The sequence below is a fragment of the Balaenoptera acutorostrata genome, chromosome 3 (assembly GCF_949987535.1).
Source record: "Balaenoptera acutorostrata chromosome 3, mBalAcu1.1, whole genome shotgun sequence".
NCBI lineage: Eukaryota > Metazoa > Chordata > Mammalia > Artiodactyla > Balaenopteridae > Balaenoptera > Balaenoptera acutorostrata.
The window spans coordinates 158965977-158987277 of NC_080066.1; the positions used below are offsets into that span (position 1 = coordinate 158965977).

Below are 21301 nucleotides of genomic sequence, written 5' to 3' on the forward strand. Positions count from 1 at the left end.
AATCACGCTTAATACTGAGAATATCATCCAGAGCTGTACAGAACTATCGACCTGAAAAGAGGATTCAACTAAAACCCAAAGGAACAAAGAGTAAAACTTAGGAAAATCCACATACCCTGAATTGCTGAGAAACTTCTGGTCTAGACATTTTAGCCAAGGATGAATAAAAAATAATGTATGGATCCAGAAAACAAGTCATCTATAACTCTTTAAATGTCAAAACAAAACAATTGATTGAAAAGAGAGGACTTCCTAAATTCAGCCAGAATTAAAAGGTAGAACACCACTTATGGAGGGAATAAGTTGGTTTCCTTGGGGAACTGTGCAGAAAGAAAGTAGCTTCAACTGAAGGAAGAGCACAGGTGAAACAGAATATGAGTCACAAATGAGCAAATCCTTTTTCACTTTGGTTGTTTGGACTTAGCTGTTCTGGGGAACCAAGGTTAAAATAGTCTGGATTAAAAGAAGTAGAGTTAGAATTTCAACAATTTATCTCTATTGCCACTCTCATTTCTGAAAAAAAAAAAAAAAGAAAGAAAGAAAAAGAGAAAAAGCTAATATTTCCATACCCTCTGTTCCCTGCTTCTCTAAATTGGCATATGTACAATAATACCATCCTGCCTGAGTGTTCACCAGCTGTAGGACCTAGACTATCAATCCAGGAAACATACAGATGAGGCCTGGGAGAACTAAGGTCTACCTGGAGAGTAATTTATACACAAGTAAAATAAAAAACTATGTTTAACATGTAAGTACTCAAGAGGTTTTATTACACAGTGAACACAAAATAGCATATCAGTAATCTATGACAAAGAGTCAGAATAAAATTGTACAATGTTAAAATTAAAAACCTCAAATCCAAACTGTAACATGAAAAAAGGACTAGAAAGGTAAAACGACTTTAGATCACACAAGTTAGTGACAGAACCAGCTCTACTAACTTTTCCTGTGTTTATTATTTGCATCTTTCAAACTAAGCCTGATGTCAGTATCCCTTTTTTTCATAGTTTTTTTTTTTTTAATTGAAGTAAAGTTGATTATGCTTTTGGAAGTAAAGTCAGCTGACATTTCTAATTATTGCTTCTTTCTGAAGGTAATTTGCCCCTTACAGCTCTGGCTCTGTTTAAGATTTTCTCTTTGCCTTTGAGTGTCAATGGTTTTACAATGATATGACTACGTACAGCTTTACTTGTAGTTATCCCATTTCTGACCCATAGAGATCATGGAATCTGTAGCTTAATCTCTTTCATGTGTTGTAAATTTTCAGCCACATCTCTTCATTCTTTCTGCCGCATTCTTTCTTTCCTCTCCTGGAAATCCAGTTGGATTTAAGTTTTATCTTTTTTACCAAATCCCATGGGTCATTTATGATCTTTTCTGTATTGTTCATCCTTTCATTCCTCCATTCTTCTTTCTGGATATATTATGCTGATCTATCTCTCAATTTATTAATTCTCTCTTCAACAGTATACAAGCTGTTACTTAATCCATCTGTTGATGGTTTTTTCTAATTTATTTGTTTGTTTATCTTAGTTATATTTTTCAGTTTCTGTAATTTTCATTTTTTGGTTTTTTTTGTTTGGATTTTTTTAGAGTTTTCAATTCTTTGTCAAAATTCTCAATCTTTTCATTTCTTGAACAGGTTAATCATAGTTATTTTATAATCTCCTACATGTTTCTGTTGTCTGTTTTTTCCCTTGGTTTTCAGTCAACTCTTGTATTTTCTTATGCCTGAGTATTTTTTTTATCATGTGATAGACATTGTATATGAAAACTGTAGAGTTATTTAAAGCTCTGGATGATGACATCTTCCTTCAGAAGGGATTTGGGTTTGCTTCTATCAGGAAGTCAGGCTAGGGTCACTAGGAAACCCAATGTACCTTAATTCATTAGAACTGAGATGATTCAAAGCTGGGCTTCTGTCCCCATCAGCACTGGTCAATTTTCAATTTATCACTGCTCTTATTTTCAATTCACCATTTTTCCTAGGCTATCACCCTTTGGGGTCTCAATCAAAAGCTGGAGGGTTCCTGAACTCCAATTTTGGTCCCTCTAGCCTCTTTGAGTCTACAGATAGCTCTAATCTCATCTGCTTCTAAGCCACCTCTTTTGAAATCAGCTACTGCCTTGACAGAGAAAGAGTCCCAAATGTAGGACTCTTCCTTCTGGACTTCTATTTTTGCCAGATCTTGACTATAAAATTCCTCACTGCCTTGGTAGTTCTTTGATGGTTTCATAATATTATTTTTTACATTTTTTTTCACCTTTCCAGTTGATCTGAATGGGAGAGTTGATCCAAAATAATCTTATCTACCAATGCCAGAAGCAGAACTTGCCAGCATCCTTTTTATGTGGGCTTATTTGCTAACAAATCCTGAGCTGTAACTAAAAGCTGATTAAGAAGATGAATTTTCACACACACATGCACACACACAATATCACTGCTAACAACAAAAAACTCACCATGGAACATATGGGAAAATATTGCAGAACAACAGAAATGATACATTACCCCCAAAATCTAGGAGGAATAACAGATGTTGGAAAATTGGTCATTTCAGAAATAAGATAAAAAGTTAGACAAACTATTTGGCAACCTCATTTTAAAACTCTCAAAAGATATAAGCCATTGAACAGATGAACAGGCTAATACATAAAGACCAAAAAAATGAACTGTAAAAGGTAAATGAGATGAAGATTTCTTTGAATCACTCCTATAAACATCATGGCAAAAACAGATCCTCTACCTAAGATACAAAACTAAACATGTAATAAAATTAGAACCTACACTTAAAGTAGCAATAATACAACAGACACAGCACAATATCTAGTCATGATGTACAAAACCAATTTGATAACTCCTAAAATACAAAAACCAAAAGATAAAAAGATATAAAATTTGTTTTAAACTCTTTAGGATTATAACTTCTAATTAGGTGCAAAAGCAAACCAAACTCGAAATTACATAAAAACAAAATAACACTAATAAAATTCAATTTAATATTAATTTATAATACTATGATGGATAATGCTATTTTGCTGAAACTAAATCAGTGTTCCACACAGACTGTGGTACTGACTGCAATGGTGCAGATTCTAAAAGTTTATCATGGGGCTTCCCTGGTGGCGCAGTCGTTGAGAGTCTGCCTGCTAATGCAGGGGACACGGGTTCGAGCCCTGGTCTGGGAAGATCCCACGTGCCGCGGAGCAACTGGACCCGTGAGCCACAACTACTGAGCCTGCACGTCTGGAGCCTGTGCCCCACAACGGGAGGGGCCGCGATAGTGAAAGGCCTGCGCACCGCGATGAAGAGTGGCCCCCGCACCACGATGAAGAGTGGCCCCCGCTTGCCGCAACTAGAGAGAGCCCTCGCACGAAACGAAGACCCAACACAGCCAAAAATAAAAATAAAAATTAATTAATTAATTAATTAACTAAAAGTTTATCATGAATACCTCACCACATACCAAGTGTTGATTCCATTTCCCCCACTTTCCCCTATATAAACTACCACAAAACCAGCATCATAGAACATGTTATGACATATTTTCACCTCAACTTGATATAAATGTACCATTTACATATTAGGTCTATTCTTTTATCTCTGTTCATTTGACATTAGACTAAAACAAGTGAAGCATTACTATAATGTACCAGTAAGAATAAAAATAAAACTTGGGCACTGAAATTGAATGGCAATACTTGTTTGCAATGTAGTTTATCCAAATTGTTAAGACATGCTTTTAAACATAGAAGTCAAGTGGGAAATCTCTCTATAGCCAAAGATGAAATAATTTGGGTATCAATAAAAATATTAACTACAATGGAATAAAGCAGTTCAAATATGAATAAATTTGTGAGTTAATGATACTCAAGGAGAAAAAAATAGTCACTGGTCACCAGCAGAGAATGCTAGGGAAATAACTCATTATTTTGGAAACTAGTAAATAAATTAAAAAATTTTTTAACTGTATAAGCTTTCAGATTAACATTAACATAGCAAATTTTAAAATCCTCATAGAGATCTCTGAAAGCCCTGTGACATCTCTATTTGAAAGTCTGATTTGAGACAAAATATAAGTCAAGCTTAGAGAATCGAAAAATACATACAACTCAGAAAAACTGACTATACTGCACACCAAATCTATGCAAAGAGATCATCCAGGCAGCAATGGGTACTCCATATAAGAGGTGTGATCATTAAAAACATCATGATTCACAAGGACCAGAGGAAAGCCTAGCAGTCCTTTCCTCAGTTCTACTCCTTTTGTTTCTGTTCCTGTTGACATATTTCACACCCTAATATTTTATTTTGAGGATGAAATAAGATAATGTATGTAAAATAATTAGAGCAATGCCTAGGGAAGATTAGTTTGTTGAGTAAATGGTAGTTTTTACTGTGATGATTACAGACAATGAATATAAGAGCAAAAGTAAATGAAGAAATGGGATGTTTTAATCTGGAGAAGCTCTTTAGAAAAATGTCATTCCCTAAAAATGACTTCACTGAATTCTTCTAGTTGCATGTCTACAGGCTCTTAAACAGCAAAAATATCAATATTCTCACTATCAGCTATTTCTTTTTAACCCCACATCTAACTCCTCCATAATATAATTCAAATTTCATTCCAGCATTATCACTTTTCATTTCTTTGCCACGCTTTCACCTTTTTGACCAATTCCTTTATTATTATTATTATTATTTATTTTTGTAAAATAGCATGCAGGTTTATCATTGGGAGGCAAGGAGGTATCACAACTATAATTTTCACTGTCTGCGACCCATCAGCAACAGACTTCAAAAGCAGCAATTTGTTATTTATACAATAATGTGTGGACTGAAGAGCCAGCAGCAAAGTTTGTCCTTTTTGCAGTTACTCATCGTTAATATACTGTCGTGTTAGCTGAAATGTGAATTGTGTTGTTTGGGGACTGGTGTTATTTGACCAAATAGGGGTAATGAAATTCATGCACATCGAAACCATGTAACAAGGACCAACTCTCTTTACTTTTCAGAGTCCTGAAATAGCTGCTCCATGCATTCGGAGAGGTTTTATAGCTGTATTCAGTGGAAGAGTATGCTAAACTCCACCTCGCCTGGGACCAGAACTCTGGTTTGTTTGTTTAAGTAAAAAAATATTGACTTTCCAAAATTCATTAATAGCAAGCTTCTTGACCAGTTTCTGGGAAGGTAAGGTTTCCAAGCAACTGTAAACAACTAAGAAACTAGGCACCAACTTCACACACACTATCAAAAATGCCTAAGAAATAAATCATATTCAGTAAAATTTGACTTCAATAAGACGAGATGAAAAAAGGCAAAGAACCACATGGGTAAACTTCCTTGGTCAATTTACAGTTACTGATACTAATAACCAGTGTATCTCACGTATTCACATTCTCAACAAAACTAATCACATCCTTGACTAAGCTCACTGTGAGAAAGAGAAAAAAATATCACACTAAAACTAGTCACTAGGAAATTCTTAAAAGATATCTACCATTACTTCCACAAAGAGACCATAATAAAAACAAAGTAGGAACAGTGATTACTCACACATAAATATAGTAGCTACCAAATATTCAAATAATTACCTTACATACAAATGAAAAACACAACTTTAAAAAAAAAAAGCCAACAAAAACTTTGATAAAAATTCTAAATGCTGCAATTCAAAGTCAGCTTAAATTCTGGAAACCATTAAAGATCCTATTTAGTTTCTCCAGATACTTTCTTACTCCAAAGTATCCCTTATTTTCATACTAAGAAAATATATCCCCTAACATAACACAGATTATACAGAAATGCATGCAAAGTATAGGTAACCGCATTCACTTAGCTGCATAGTTGAGCAGAAATTGGAGACATCTGAATATTTCATCTAACCATTTAGTTTTGTTTTCACCTGACAGTAAAGAGTCAGTATTTGGCAAACATTCACAATGTATATAGCACTGGTGACTATGGAGACAGTTTGTGTAGTAAGTTTAGATATACCTATAACGTTGACATTAGAAACAAAAAAAAAAATTAAAGTACTTTGATTTACAAATGTTAGGGGTCAACTTGGCAAAATCCAGGACAAAGGTAGAGGCAGAAAAGAGGTCATTTTAAAAAGTTTGTCCTGGGTAATAATGTCAACCGTAGGCACATTGATTAAGTGCTTTCTGCTTGACTTTCCTTCACTGCCTGTTTCTCCACAGAATGCCAAGGTTGATCTGGCAATACACTGCAAAATAGATTGGTTGTAGAGTTAATTTTATCAGCTCTATTTTGGTTCCTTACAATCTATTAAAACTAGAACAAAGAGAAGGAGGAGGACAAAAAAGGAGGTGGAAGAGGTGGAGGAGGAGGGGAGTTTTATAAAATTAGAGTGCAAATTTATGGTTTGCATACTTTTCTGGTCCCACCATCTGTTGTTAAAATGTATTTTTTAAATGGTTGCTGCTATCTTATTTTTTATTTACCAGAAAGACCATTAGCTCTGACTGCTATCCCTAACCCCTCTCCATAGGCTGATTTATGGAAATATAAGTCTGTACTAATACTTCTGAAATTTAGAAATTCCCTTTCAAATGATACATCATATTTATTTATGTGACTATTTTATTTTTAAATGAGATCTCATATATTCAAAGCCCATATAGCAAACATATTCTAACAATTTTTATAATTTTTTAAAGTATTTCCATATAATATTCTGAGTGTTATTAAATGAGCATACATGAGGGTTTCCCTGGTAGTCCAGTGGCTAAGACTCTGAGCTCCCAATGCAGGGGGTCTGGGTTCGATCCCTAGTCAGGGAACTAGATCCCACATGCTGCAATTAAGAGTACCCATGCCATAACTAAAGATCCTGCATGCCTCAACTAAGACCCGGTGCAGCCAAATAAATAAATAATTTTTTTTTTTAAATGAGCATGCATGGAAAATGGAATGTGCTCTTAATAGTACATTATTGTATTTTGGGTGGACAGACAATATAATCATGAACATAAGGGGGAAAAAGCAGCATTATGTATGCTGTCTAATTTAGCATATACTCTGAAGTCAAAACAATCAGATACACCTATCACTGTGAACGTTACAACACATTATGTTGTTTATAGTCACAATAATACACAAAAGAAACTGAAGTTAGGCCCAATGAATTCAAGGAAAGGAAAGGAAGAGTACTGAGTGCCTATAATGTACCAAGTACTTAATCTATATTAAGAACACAGCAAATACTTGAAGATAGGGATTACTGGATGAATTAAAGAAGTAACAAGAAAATAAATGTTTAGCAAGTGTCTAAAACAGCGTGACTACTTCAATAAATGTTAGTTATAATAAGGCATATATAATTATGTTCATTTTTCAGATGATTAAACTCAAGTTCAGAAAGATTTAATAACTTGCCCAAAGTCATTGAAATGGTTTCTAGTGGAAAAAAATCAGGATTCAATTTTAAGTCTGACTCCAAAGTCTACATTTTTCCACTAGCCTCAAAGCAAAATTTTGAAAAATTATTCTCCTGTCTAGTAGTTTCATGAGAAACTTGGCAATAAAATTTTAAACATAAGACTCTACGAACCTAATTCCTAAGATCTGAAATATATTTACAAAAAAAGGTCCTAACAGAATTCAGTTGTTCCATTACAATTTCTTACCCATAGATTCTCACTACTTAGCACTGAAGTTGTTAAAAGATGGAACAGTTCTCACCTTTAGGACAATTAGTAGAACTCAGCCAGAGGGAAAGGGATGAGTACCTTCAGCTCTGGGATATTACAAGTGGCTTGTGCCTGGCTCCAAACCATTAACATTAATCTTCTGGGCTGTCACTATGTATATTTGACAACTGAAATCCATTGAAAAGAAGAAAAAACCTGGACTTTATTATTTAACATTCAAATTCTTCCAAAGTTCATATATGCCAGATGGTAATGTCCTATTACTCCCAAAGGGAAATTTTAATCAGAGTACTTAATTAGAAGAAAAATTACCTATTAATGCAAGCCTCTAAGCTCTAATTTGATTTTACTATATTTTAACCACTCTTTTCCTTAAAAATGTACTTAATGAATCTGCTGATTTGAATCAAAAGAACTGTATCTTTCTTTTATACCGAATATTAACTACTTTAGCCTCATCAGCTGCAGTCCAAACTTCCACTGCAGAAGGTATTAACTTTTTATGTTGAATATTCCTTCTTGAGGGCATTCCATTTTTATGGCATTAACATAAAAACAAACCTGTTCTCTCATGAATAGGAACACACAGCTCTAGAAATGTTCTAAACATTAAGCTAATCAATTGTACTATTTAACACAGGAGTATATGTTCCAAATATTCCCAGTAAACTTTCATATAAAACCAACCCCACAGGTCCTCTTTGGACCAAATGTTCTCAGACCTCCCAAGAAATTTACAGCATGAGAAATAATGCAGGATGACACTTACTTAAGGTCATGAAGTTCATTAAGACCAAAGATCCTAAGTCATACCATCCAACTTAATATGGCTCATTGGTTGGGCTGGCTACAAGAAAGGCTTGTAAAAAAAAAAATCATTGGTTGTTACTTAGGAAGAAGGGGGAAACCAATGCTGGTGTAGGCAACCTGCAGAATCCACCACACTGCCTTAAGTGGCCGCTAGAACAGCCAACTTTGGCAAGCCTTCAATGCCAATCCTAGCTCAGCATCAGACTTCTTCCCATTCTGTTTCTGTATTTGTTCCATCTAACTCTCATTCTGGACATTGCACCAGCTGTAACATTAATGACTTGTGTGACAATGGGCTTTGGTTTTTCAATCAGTTAAGATAATTTCCAGAATCTAGTTTATAAATGTAAATAATATAACCCTTCAAACTTTGAATCCAAAATCCCAATTTTCAGAAAAAATAAATACATATCATCATTAAAATGTGGGCAAGCACAACTCAATGATGTGAATGAATCCTGATGCTGGGTTTTGGGATAATATCCTATCCTTGGCTCTGTCACTGACTAACTGTGAGACTGTGGGCAAGCTAGTACCCATTCTGTGCCTTAGTTTTTTTATCTTGTAAATGAGGATAATAATAGTATCTACATAATAGGACTGTTGAGAGAATTAAATGAGTTACCACAAAAAAAAAAAGGTACCTGTAAACTAAGCTTATGCAGATATTCCCAAAGAGAATATGAAAAGGTAGATGCTACTTCTCTATGAAACACCACACACCCCACTGCTGATCCTCTAAAACTGCTCAACTCCTAACAGAGAGAGGCCTTCACATATTATAAGCAAATAAATAAATTTAGAGTTGGAATAAAGATTCAAGAAAACAACAGTGATATTATGTACATTTCAAGAAAAGGTAGTCAAAAAAGTGACTAATCATGACTCCTGACCCTTACAAAACCAACAGGAATAATTCTCACAATTCTATTGTTAGGGCAGATCATCTCAGGAGGAAAGCATTGCACTGAATATTTACATAGCCCCTCACTCACTGGCGAATTATGTTCACAAAACTGAACCTCCATAAAATAAATACATAAGTTCATACACAGTTGACCCTTGAACAACATGGGTTTGAACTGCACTGGTCACATGCGGATTTTTTTCAGTAGTAAATACCACAGTACTACATGATCCAAGGTTCGTTGAATCCATGAACACAGAAGCACAGATACAGAGGAACTGCAGAGAGGGAGGAACCTCAGATACCAAGGGCCAACTATAAGTTATACACAAATTTTCAACTGGGTGGAAGTCCAGAGCTCCAAACCCCATGTTGTTCAAAGGTAAACTGTGTATCACTTGTATCCATTTCCTGAGGTTTAGCATTAGTATCATTTATAAAATTTAAGTTAAAAATAAAAGTTCTTGAGATACCCTCATCCACCAGACGGCAGACAGCAGAAGCAAGAAGAACTACAATCCTGCAGCCTGTGGACCAAAAACCACATTCACAGAAAGATAGACAAGATGAAAAGACAGAGGGCTATGTACCAGATGAAGGAACAAGATAAAACCCCAGAAAAACAACTAAATGAAGTGGAGATAGGCAACCTTCCAGAAAAAGAATTCAGAATAATGATAGTGAAGATGATCCAGGACCTCAGAAAAAGAATGGAGGCAAAGGTCGAGAAGATGCAAGAAATGTTTAACAAAGACCTAGAAAAATTAAAGAACAAACAAACAGAGATGAACAATACAATAACTGAAATGAAAACTACACTAGAAGGAATCAATAGCAGAATAACTGAGGCAGAAGAACAGATAAGTGACCTGGAAGACAGAATGGTGGAATTCACTGCTGCGGAACAGACTAAAGAAAAAAGAATGAAAAGAAATGAAGACAGACTAAGAGACTTCTGGGACAACATTAAACGCGACAATATTCGCATTATAAGGGTCCCAGAAGGAGAAGAGAGAGAGAAAGGACCAGAGAAAATATTTGAAGAGATTATAGTCGAAAACTTCCCTAACATGGGAAAGGAAATAGCCACCCAAATCCAGGAAGCGCAGAGAGTCCCATACAGGATAAACCCAAGGAGAAACACGCTGACACATAGTAATCAAATTGGCAAAAATTAAAGACAAAGAAAAATTACTGAAAGCAGCAAGGGAAAAACAACAAATAACATACAAGTGAACTCCCATAAAGTTAACAGCTGATTTCTCAGCAGAAACTCTACAAGCCAGAAGGGAGTGGCATGATATACTTAAAGAGATGAAAGGGAAGAACCTACAACCAAGATTACTCTACCCGGCAAGGATCTCATTCAGATTTGATGGAGAAATCAAAAGCTTTAGAGACAAGCAAAAGCTAAGAGAATTCAGCACCACCAAACCAGCTCTACAACAAATGCTAAAGGAACTTCTCTAAGTGGGTAACACAAGAGAAGAAAAGGACCTACAAGAACAAGCCCAAAACAATTAAGAAACTGGTCACAGAACTTACATATGGATAATTACCTTAAACATGAATGGAGTAAATGCTCCAACCAAAAGACACAGGCTTGCTGAATGGATACAAAAACAAGACCCATATATATGCTGTCTACAAGAGACCCACTTCAGACGTAGGGACACATACAGGGGATGGAAAAACATATTCCATGCAAATGGAAATCAAAAGAAAGCTGGAGTAGCTATACTCATATCCGATAAAATAGACTCTAAAATAAAGAATGTTACAAGAGACAAGGAAGGACACTACATAATGATCAAAGGATCAATCCAAGAAGAAGATATAACAATTATAAATATATATGCACTCAACATAGGAGCACCTCAATACATAAGGCAACTGCTAACAACTCTAAAAGAGGAAATCGACAGTAACACAATAATAGTGGGAGACTTTAACACCTCACTTACACCAATGGGCAGATCATCCAAAAGGAAAATAAATAACGAAACAGAAGCTTTAAATGACACAATAGACCAGATAGATTTAATTGATATTTATACGACATTCCATCCCAAAACAGCAGATTACACTTTCTTCTCAAGTGCGCACGGAACATTCTCCAGGACAGATCACATCTTGGGTCACAAATCAAGCCTCAGTAAATTTAAGAAAATTGAAATCATATCAAGCATCTTTTCTGACCACAATGCTATGAGAGTAGAAACCAATTACAGGGGAAAAAACATAAAAAACACAAACACCTGGAGGCTAAACACTACATTACTAAATAACCAAGAGATCACTGAAGAAATCAGAGAGGAAATCAAAAAATACCTAGAGACAAATGACAATGAAAACGCGACGATCCAAAACCTATGGGATGCAGCAAAAGCAGTTCTAAGAGGGAAGTTTACAGCTATACAAGCCTACCTCAAGAAACAAGAAAAATCTCAAATAAACAATCTAAACTTACACCTAAAGGAACTAGAGAAAGGAGAACAAACAAAACCCAAAGTTAGCAGAAGGAAAGAAATCATAAAGATCAGAGCAGAAATAAATGAAATAGAAACAAAGAAAACAATAGCAAAGATCAATAAAACTAAAAGCTGGTTCTTTCAGAAGATAAACAAAATTGATAAACCATTAGCCAGACTCATCGAGAAAAAAAGGGAGAAGACTCAAATGAACAAAATTAGAAATGAAAAAGGAGAAGAAACAACTGACACTGCAGAAATACAAAGGATCATGAGAGATTACTACAAGCAACTCTATGCCAATAAAATGGACAACCTGGAAGAAATGGACAAATTCTTAGAAAAGTAGAACCTTCTGAGACTGAACCACGAAGAAAGAGAAAATATAAACAGACCAATCACAAGCACTGAAATTAAGACTGTGATTAAAATCTTCCAACAAACAAAAGCCCAGGACCAGACGGCTTTCACAGGCGAATTCTATCAAACATTTAGAGAAGAGCTAACACCTATCCTTCTCAAACTCTTCCAAAATATAGCAGAGGGAGGAAAACTCCCCAACTCATTCTACAAGGCCACCATCACCCTGATACCAAAAACAGACAAAGATACTACAAAAAAAGAAAATTACACACCAATATCACTGATGAATATAGATGCAAAAATCCTCAACAAAATACAAGCAAACAGAATCCAACAACACATTAAAAGGAGCATACACCATCATCAAGTGGGATTTATCTCAGGGATGCAAGGATTCTTCAATATATGCAAATCAATCAATGTGATACACCATATTAAAAAACTGAAGAATAAAAACCATATGATCATCTCAATAGATGCAGAAAAAGCTTTTGACAAAATTCAACAACGACTTATGATAAAAACTCTCCAGAAAGTGGGCATAGACGGAACCTACTTCAACATAATAAAGGCCATATACAACAAACCCACAGCAAACATCATTCTCAATGGTGAAATACTGAAAGCATTTCCTCTAAGATCAGGAACAAGACAAGGATGTCCACTCTCACCGCTATTATTCAACGTAGTTTTGGAAGTCCTAGCCACGGCAATCAGAGAAGAAAAAGAAATAAAAGGAATACAAATTGGAAAAGAAGAAGTAAAACTGTCACTGCTTGCAGATGACATGATACTATACATAGAGAATCCTAAAGATGCCACCAGAAAACTACTAGAGCTAATCAATGAATTTGGTAAAGTTGCAGGATACAAAATTAATGCACAGAAATCACTTGCATTCCTATACACTAATGATGAAAAATCTGAAAGAGAAATTAAGGAAACACTCCCATTTACCATTGCAACAAAAAGAATAAAATACCTAGGAATAAACCTAACTAAGGAGACAAAAGACCTGTTCGCAGAAAACTTTAAGACACTGATGAAAGAAATTAAAGATGATACCAACAGATGGAGAGATATACCATGTTCTTGGATTGGAAGAATCAATATTGTGAAAATGAGTATACTACCCAAAGCAATCTACAGATTCAATGCAATCCCTATCAAATTACCAATGGCATTTTTTATGGAACTAGAAAACAAAAATTCTTAAAATTTGTATGGAGACACAAAACACCCCGAATAGCCAAAGCAGTCTTGAGGGAAAAAACAGAGCTGGAGGAATCAGACTCCCTAACTTCAGACTACACTACAAAGCTACAGTAATCAAGACAATATGGTACTGGCACAAAAACAGAAACACAGATCAATGGAACAAGATAAAAAGCCCAGAGGTAAACCCATGCACCTATGGTCAACTAATCTATGACAAAGGAGGCAAAGATATACAATGGAGAAGAGACAGTCTCTTCAACAAGTGGTGCTGGGAAAACTGGACAGCTACAGGTAAAAGAATGAAATTAGAACACTCCCTAACACCATACACAAAAATAAACTCAAAATGGATTAGAGACCTAAATGTAAGACCGGACACTATAAAACTCTTAGAGGAAAACAGAGGAAGAACACTCTCTGACATAAATCACGCAAGATCTTTTTTGATCCACCTCCTGGAGTAATGGAAATAAAAACAAAAATAAACAAATGGGACCTAATGAAACTTGAAAGCTTTTGCACAGCAAAGGAAACCATAAACAAGACGAAAAGACAACCCTCAGAATGGGAGAAAGTATTTGCAAACGAATCAACAGGCAAAAGATTAATCTCCAAAATATATAAACAGCTCATGCAGCTCAATATTAAAAAAACAAACAACCCAATCCAAAAATGGGCAGAAGACCTAAATAGACATTTCTCCAAAGAAGACATACAGATGGCCAAGAAGCACATGAAAAGCTGCTCAACATCACTAATTATTAGAGAAATGCAAATCAAAATGACAATTAGGTATAACCTCACACCAGTTAGAATAGGCTTCATCAGAAAATCTACAAACAACAAATGCTGGAGAGGGTGTGGAGAAAAGGGAACCCTCTTGCACTGTTGGTGGGAATGTAAACTGATACAGCCACTATGGAGAACAGTATGGAGGTTCTTTAAAAACCTAAAATAGAATTACCATATGATCCAGCAATCCCACTACTGGGCATATATATACCCAGAGAAAACCACTATTCAAAAAGACACATGCACCCCAATGTTCACTGCAGCACTATTTACAATAGCCAGGTCATGGAAGCAACCTAAATGCCCATCGACAGACGAATGGATAAAGAAAATGTGGTACATATATACAATGGAATATTACTCAGCCATAAAAAGGAACGAAATTGGGTCATTTGTTGAGACGTGGATGGATCTAGAGACTGTCATACAGAGTGAAGTAAGTCAGAAAGAGAAAAACAAATATTGTATATTAATGCATATATGTGGAACCTAGAAAAATGGTACAGATGAACTGGTTTGCAGGGCAGAAATTGAGACACAGATGTAGAGAACAAACGTATGGACACCAAGGGGGGGAAAGCCGCAGGGGGGTCGGGGTGGTGGTGTGATGAATTGGGCGATTGGGATTGACATGTATACACTGATGTGTATAAAATTGATGACTAATAAGAACCTGCTGTATAAAAAAATAAATAAAATAAAACTCAAAAATTTTTTAAATAAATAAATAAATAAATAAAAATAATAAAAGTTCTTGTCTTCCCTAGAGCAGAATGGCTGATCCCACTTCCTAGGAAATGTCTTATATTTTAAAAGAGAAATGCTAATTTCAACTAGGCAATGGATATTTAACATGGAGAAATTTTTTTAACAGTTGAACACTGATTAAAATGGATTAACCAAAGTTCAATATCCATTCATGATAAAAACTCTTACCAAAGTGGGTATAGGGGGAACATATCTCATAATAATGAAAGCTATTTATGACAAACCCACAGCCAACATAATACTCAATGGTGAAAAGCTGAAAGCCTTCCCACTAAAATCTGGAACAAGACAAGGATGCCCTCTCACCACTCCTATTCAACATAGTATTGGAAGTCCTAGCCACAGCAGCTAGACAAGAAAAAGAAATAAAAGGTATCCAAATTGGAAGGGAAGAGGTAAAATTGTCATTATATGCAGATGACATGATACTATATACAGAAAACCCTAAAGACTCAACACAAAAACTACTAGAACTGATAAACGAATTCAGCAAGGTAGCAGGATACAAGGTTAGCATACAGAAATCTGTTTCATTTCTTTGCACTAAGAATGAAATATCAGAAAAGGCATGTAAACAAACAATCCCTAACGATCCCTTTTAAAATTGCATCCAAAAGCAAAAAAAAGTACTTAGGAATAAACCTGACCAAAGAGGTTTTGAAAGACTTATATGCTGAGAACTATAAAAAACATTGATAAAAGAAATGGAAGATGACTCAAAGAAATGGAAAGATATCCCATGCTCTTAGATTGGAAGAATTAACATAGTTAAAATGGTAATACAGCCCAAAGCAATCCACAGATTTAATGCAAACCCCATCAAAATACCCATGACATTTTTCACAGAACTACAACAAATAATCCTAAAATTTATATGGAACCATAAAAGACGCAGAATTGCCAAAGCTATCCTGAGGAAAAAGAACAAAGCTGGAGGCGTAACCCTCCCAAACTTCAGACAATACTACAAAAAGCTACAGTAATCCAAACAGCATGGTATTGGCACAAAAACAGACATATTGATCAATGGAACAGGATAGAGAGCTCAGAAATAAACCCACATACCGACGGTCAATTAATCTACAACAAAGGAGGCAAGAATACATGATGGAGAAAAGACAGTCTCTTCAGCAAGTGGTGTTGGGAGAGCTGGAAAGTCGCATGTAAATCAATGAAGTTAGAACACTCCCTCACACCATACACAAAAATAAACTCAAAATGGCTTAAAGACTTAAGTATAAGACACGACACCATAGAACTCCTAGAAGAGAACATAGGCAAAACATTCTCCAACATAAATTGTAGCAATGTTTTCTTAGGTCAGTCTCCCAAGGCAATAGAAATAAAAGCAAAAAGAAACAAGTGGGACCTAATCAAATTTATAAGCTTTTGCACAGCAAAGGAAACCATAAACAAAATGAAAAGACAACCTACGGAATGGGAGAAAATATTTGCAAACAATGCGACAAAGGATTAATTTCCAAAATAAATAAACAGCTCATACAACTCAATAACAACAACAACAAAAAAAAATCCAATCAAATAATGGGCAGAAGACCTAAATAGACATTTCTCCAAAGAAGACATACTGACGGCCAATAGGCATATGAAAAGTTGCTCAACATCACTAATTATTAGAGAGATGAAAATCAAAGCTGCAGTGCAGTATCAACTCACACCAGTCAGAATGGCCATCATTAAAAAGTCTGCAAATAATAAATGCTAATGAGGGTGTGAAGAAAAAGGAACACTCCTACACTGTTGGTGGGAAAGTAAACTGGTACAACACTATGGAAAAAGGTATGGATGTTCCTCAAAAAACTAAAAATAGAATTGCCATAAGATCCAGCAATCCCACTCCTGGGCATATATCCAGAAAAACCTCTAATTCAAAAGGATGCATGCACCCTGATGTTCATAGCAGCAGTATTTACAATAGCCAAGACATGGAAGCAACCTAAATGTCCACCAACAGATGAATGGATAAAGAAGATGTGGTATATACATATATACCGTGGAATACTATTCAGCCATAAAAAATGAAATAACGCCATTTGCAGCAACATTGGATGAACCTAGAGATTATAATACTAAGTGAAGTAAGTCAGAAAGAGGAAGACAAATATCATATGATATCACTTATATGTGGAAACTAAAATATGATACAAATGAACTTAGTTACAAAACAGACTCACAGAAATAGAAAACTATGGTTACCAAAGGGGAAAGGGGGTGGGTGAGGGATAAATTAGGAATTTGAGATTAGCAGATACAAACTATTATATATAAAGTAGATAAACAAGGTCCTACTCTATAGCACAGGGAACTATATTCAATATCCTATAATAAACCATAATGGAAAAGAATATTAAAATATATATGCGTGTGTGTATAACTGAATCACTTTGCTGTACACCAGAAACTAACACATTGTAAATCAACTATACCTCAATAAAATAATAATTATAATAATAATAATTTGAAAATGGATTAGCCTGTTACAGGCTGTTGAAAAAAAAGTAGCAGGTTCTACATCAAGAGAACGTGCATGAACTGGAGCACAGTCTCAAAAAGAAAGAAACAAACAAATCACTCTCCAGGGTCCCTCCCTAAACAGAACACACAATAATTAAAATTTTTTAAATAGAGGATAATACTATCATGTACTTAGAGGACTTAAAGAATACAAATAGAAAGATTCAGATAAATCACATGATAGTTGGCACATTACATACACTCATTTTTAGGTATGCCCATTTTACTGCTATATTTTGTAACAGTAAGTATTTTAATGCTAAGAAAGCAATTTTCACTGAGCAGCCCATCAGATTCACCTGTTGTGAGAAATACTCTTTGTGAGTTGCACATTTTCCCCTAGATTACAGCAGGTGCCCCCCCAGGTTACTTACAGCTGGTAGGGTGGAAATCATTGCTCTATCAAGGGAGTGTAATATAAGGCAATGAGTGGCATCCCCCTCTGGCATGCTGGGAGCAGAAATCATTGAGACAGAACAAGAATTTGAGGAAACTAAGGGGAAGACTCTAGACCAGACAAGGAACAGCCTAAAGTAAAAGGAAAGAATCTTATTCTCCTGTGTCCTATTTTAAATATGAGTGGCTTTGCAGTCTAGGTACTTACAACTCAGATGGGAAAGAAATACCTGTTTAGCTTATCTACTTCCATGTATAAAACTACTCCCCCATGGCTTCCCTGGTAGCACAGTGGTTAAGAATCCACCTGCCAATGCAGGGGACATGGGTTCGAGCCCTGGTCCAGGAAGATCCCACATGCCGCGGAGCAACTAAGCCCGTGCGCCACAACTACTGAGCCTGAGCTCTAGAGCCCGCAAGCCACAACTACTGAGCCCTTGTGCCACAACTACTGAAGACCACATGCCTAGAGCCTGTGCTCCGCAACAAGAGAAGTCACCTCAATGAGAAGCCCACACACTGCAACAAAGCGTAGCCCCCGCTCACCACAACTAGAGAAAGTCCGCATGCACAGCAACAAAGACCCAACGCTGCCAAAAAAATAAATAAATTTATTAAAAAAAAAAAAAAAAAAAAACTACTCCCCCAGAGCTCAGCATTATTCAATTCTAGGCCTACCAATTCTAGGAGAACACATTCTGTGTTTTAAAAGCTTACCTGTACAAATGTTTCACTTAATACATAGTTTTATTTCCCAATTGCTCAATTCAAGGGAAATTCGTCTAATATTCAACCTGACAAAGTAGGTTTTTCTCTGCTACTAGTTTAGAATGTTTTTAATTTTTTACTAATAAATTAAAGAGCAGAGAATTAACTCCCATTATTAATAAGGTAGTTAAATCTAAAACATTTCATGAGCTACCCAAATACATAAAATCTATGGCCCCATTTGCAAATATACCATAAATCATAAAAATTTGGTAGATGCAAGAAAGTCCAAGTTTATTTTCTAAATGAAAGTAGTAAAAAAAACCTTATGAGAGAAAATATGTTCCCTGTGCTCAAGCAATTAGCTTCCAATTACAAGCAAATGATGACTATACTTCTGCTTTGTAAAAAGAAAATAACAAATAATCAATTAAACTTGGGACTTATGTGACAACTCAGTACAGCACAGATATATATAAAACTATCATTATAGCACACATGTAATACTAACCTTATTAGAGTGTATACTCATAATTAGAAACATGAAGGAATAAATTTCATTGGTTTTCTAAGAGTTTACAGTAGATGAGTTAGCAAATTCCAAAAGAAGGAAATAAGAGACAGAATTAGCAAAATATTAATAAAAAAATATTCATTTTAGGGAATTCCCTGGTGGTCCAGTGGTTAGGACTCCATGCTCTCACTGCCGAGGGCCCAGGGTTCAATCCCTAGTCAGGGAACTAAAATCGCACAAGCCATGTGGCGCAGCCAAAAAAAAAAAAAGTAAAGCTTTCAAATTCAATAGAATCTAATCTATATAAACTACCTGGCAAGCCATCTGACAAGCTAAATATAAACTATAAAATAATAAAGCAGTTGAAAAGCTAAAGCTATTCACAGTGGTTACGTCCTTTATCTCACATCCATACTCCTCAACAACTAAATTTCCAAAAAGGTAGGTAAGAGAAAATGCAAACATATGTAAACATTCTTACGTGTTCTATAGCCCCCGCCTGTCCATTACTATATTCTCGATACTGTCCAAGCATCTGGTCGACTTGCCGCAGGTTCCGACTGGTGTCCTAAAGAAAGAAAGTGGACTTTATTGCTCCAAACAATGTTTTACCCAATCAATCCTAGTGGCATATCAAACAGCTAGGTCACCCGTTTGCAAAAGGTACAATTTATATAATAATTAAGTTGGGTATCAATATACTTCATAAATATCAAATAAATCTTATTAACAGCACTGACAGAGAAACTCAAATCCATCTGCAATTTACTTGTGTGAAATCTGAAGCACAAAATTTCAATCCTTATCCAAGGTTCCATAATAAGTTGGCAACAAAACCATAAATTGGAAAAGAATCCTCATCGTCAATTTGTGCACCTCAACTAATTCACACCCTCTTTATAGAAGAGAAATCCTGAGAAAAATCTAGTCGATTGTGTTCATGACAAGCAAATCATTAGGATCAATGTTATTTCAATTATTACTTTACCTCAAGAACACCATTAAGAGAAAAGAAAACAAAGTATCCTTTAACTTTTAGCTATAAAATTTGTTTATAATTACAATAAAAATGGTTTCCACCTAAATATGCTAGGTTTCACCTGAGAGGTAAATGGAGGCATTTCTTTCAAAAATTATACTTACTAATACGTTTCAGTAGTGGGAAAGTACAAGAATTTGTACTGCAAAAATCCAATACTACGTTAATTTAAATAAGTTTAGAAAGAAAAAGTCTCCTGAGTTTTAAATCAAATTATGGTTTCTCCACCAGAAATTAGCCTCTTCTTATCTAAGCATACTAACCCAAAGCAATTGAAAGCCAAAATCCATGTTTATCCAGGCAAAACGGAAGTTGAGATTAAAGGGTAGGAAAAAAAGTCTGAGTTTTCTTTTTGCCCTTCCTCTACCTCTTTTCCAAAGCCCTTTCCTATGGAGGGAATGTAAACTGCTGCCACTCAAACTTCCAAACACTGTCAAAAATTAGCCTCTAAATAAAAATGGCATCTCAGTATCATTCATCCATGAATAATTTACCTACCCAAAATATGAACTTCTCTAAAGGCAAATGTCCACAAGAAGCTAAACTATGGTAATAATTCCTATTGGTTTCACTCCCACAGTATTTTATTTGAAAATACTGCCTTGTCCCAAAACATTTCCACAACCTATCATATATTTCAAATATCTTTACTGACTGTGTTAGGCAGAATAATGCCCCCAAAGATGTCCAAGTCCTAATCCCTCGAACCTATGTATATGTTTCCTTATATGGCAAAAGGGATTTTGCAGCTATGATTAAGTTAAGGACATTGAGATGAGGAGATTATCCTGGATTATTGGGTGGACTCAATCACAAGCATCCTTAAAAGTGGAAGAGGGAAGCAGAAGAGTAGTCAGAGTGATATGATATAAGTACTCAACCCACCCTTCCTGGCTTTGAAGGGGAAGGAAGGGGCTACAAAACAAGGAATGTGGGCAGCCTCTAGAAGCTGGAAAAGGAACAGACATTTCCCTAGGGCCTCCAAAAAGGAATACAGCCCTACTGACATCCTACTTTTAGTCCAATGAAACCAGGGTCAGATTCTGACCTACAGAACTGTAGGAAAATAAATTTCTGGGTTTTTTAGACATTAGTTTTGTGCA

At 35.5% G+C, this 21301-nt stretch overlaps 1 protein-coding gene across 8 annotated transcripts in view; it reads right to left on the reverse strand.

Moving 5' to 3' along the window:
• The window catches only part of CEP128 (centrosomal protein 128), a 465294-nt gene that overhangs the window by 415659 nt on the left and 28334 nt on the right, over positions 1–21301 (reverse strand). For all 8 annotated transcript variants that reach the window (XM_057544276.1, XM_057544282.1, XM_057544280.1 and 5 more), the window contains one exon: positions 19641–19727. In XM_057544276.1, coding sequence (XP_057400259.1) covers positions 19641–19727 — 87 coding nt within the window. The remainder of the gene's footprint in view (positions 1–19640; positions 19728–21301) is intronic.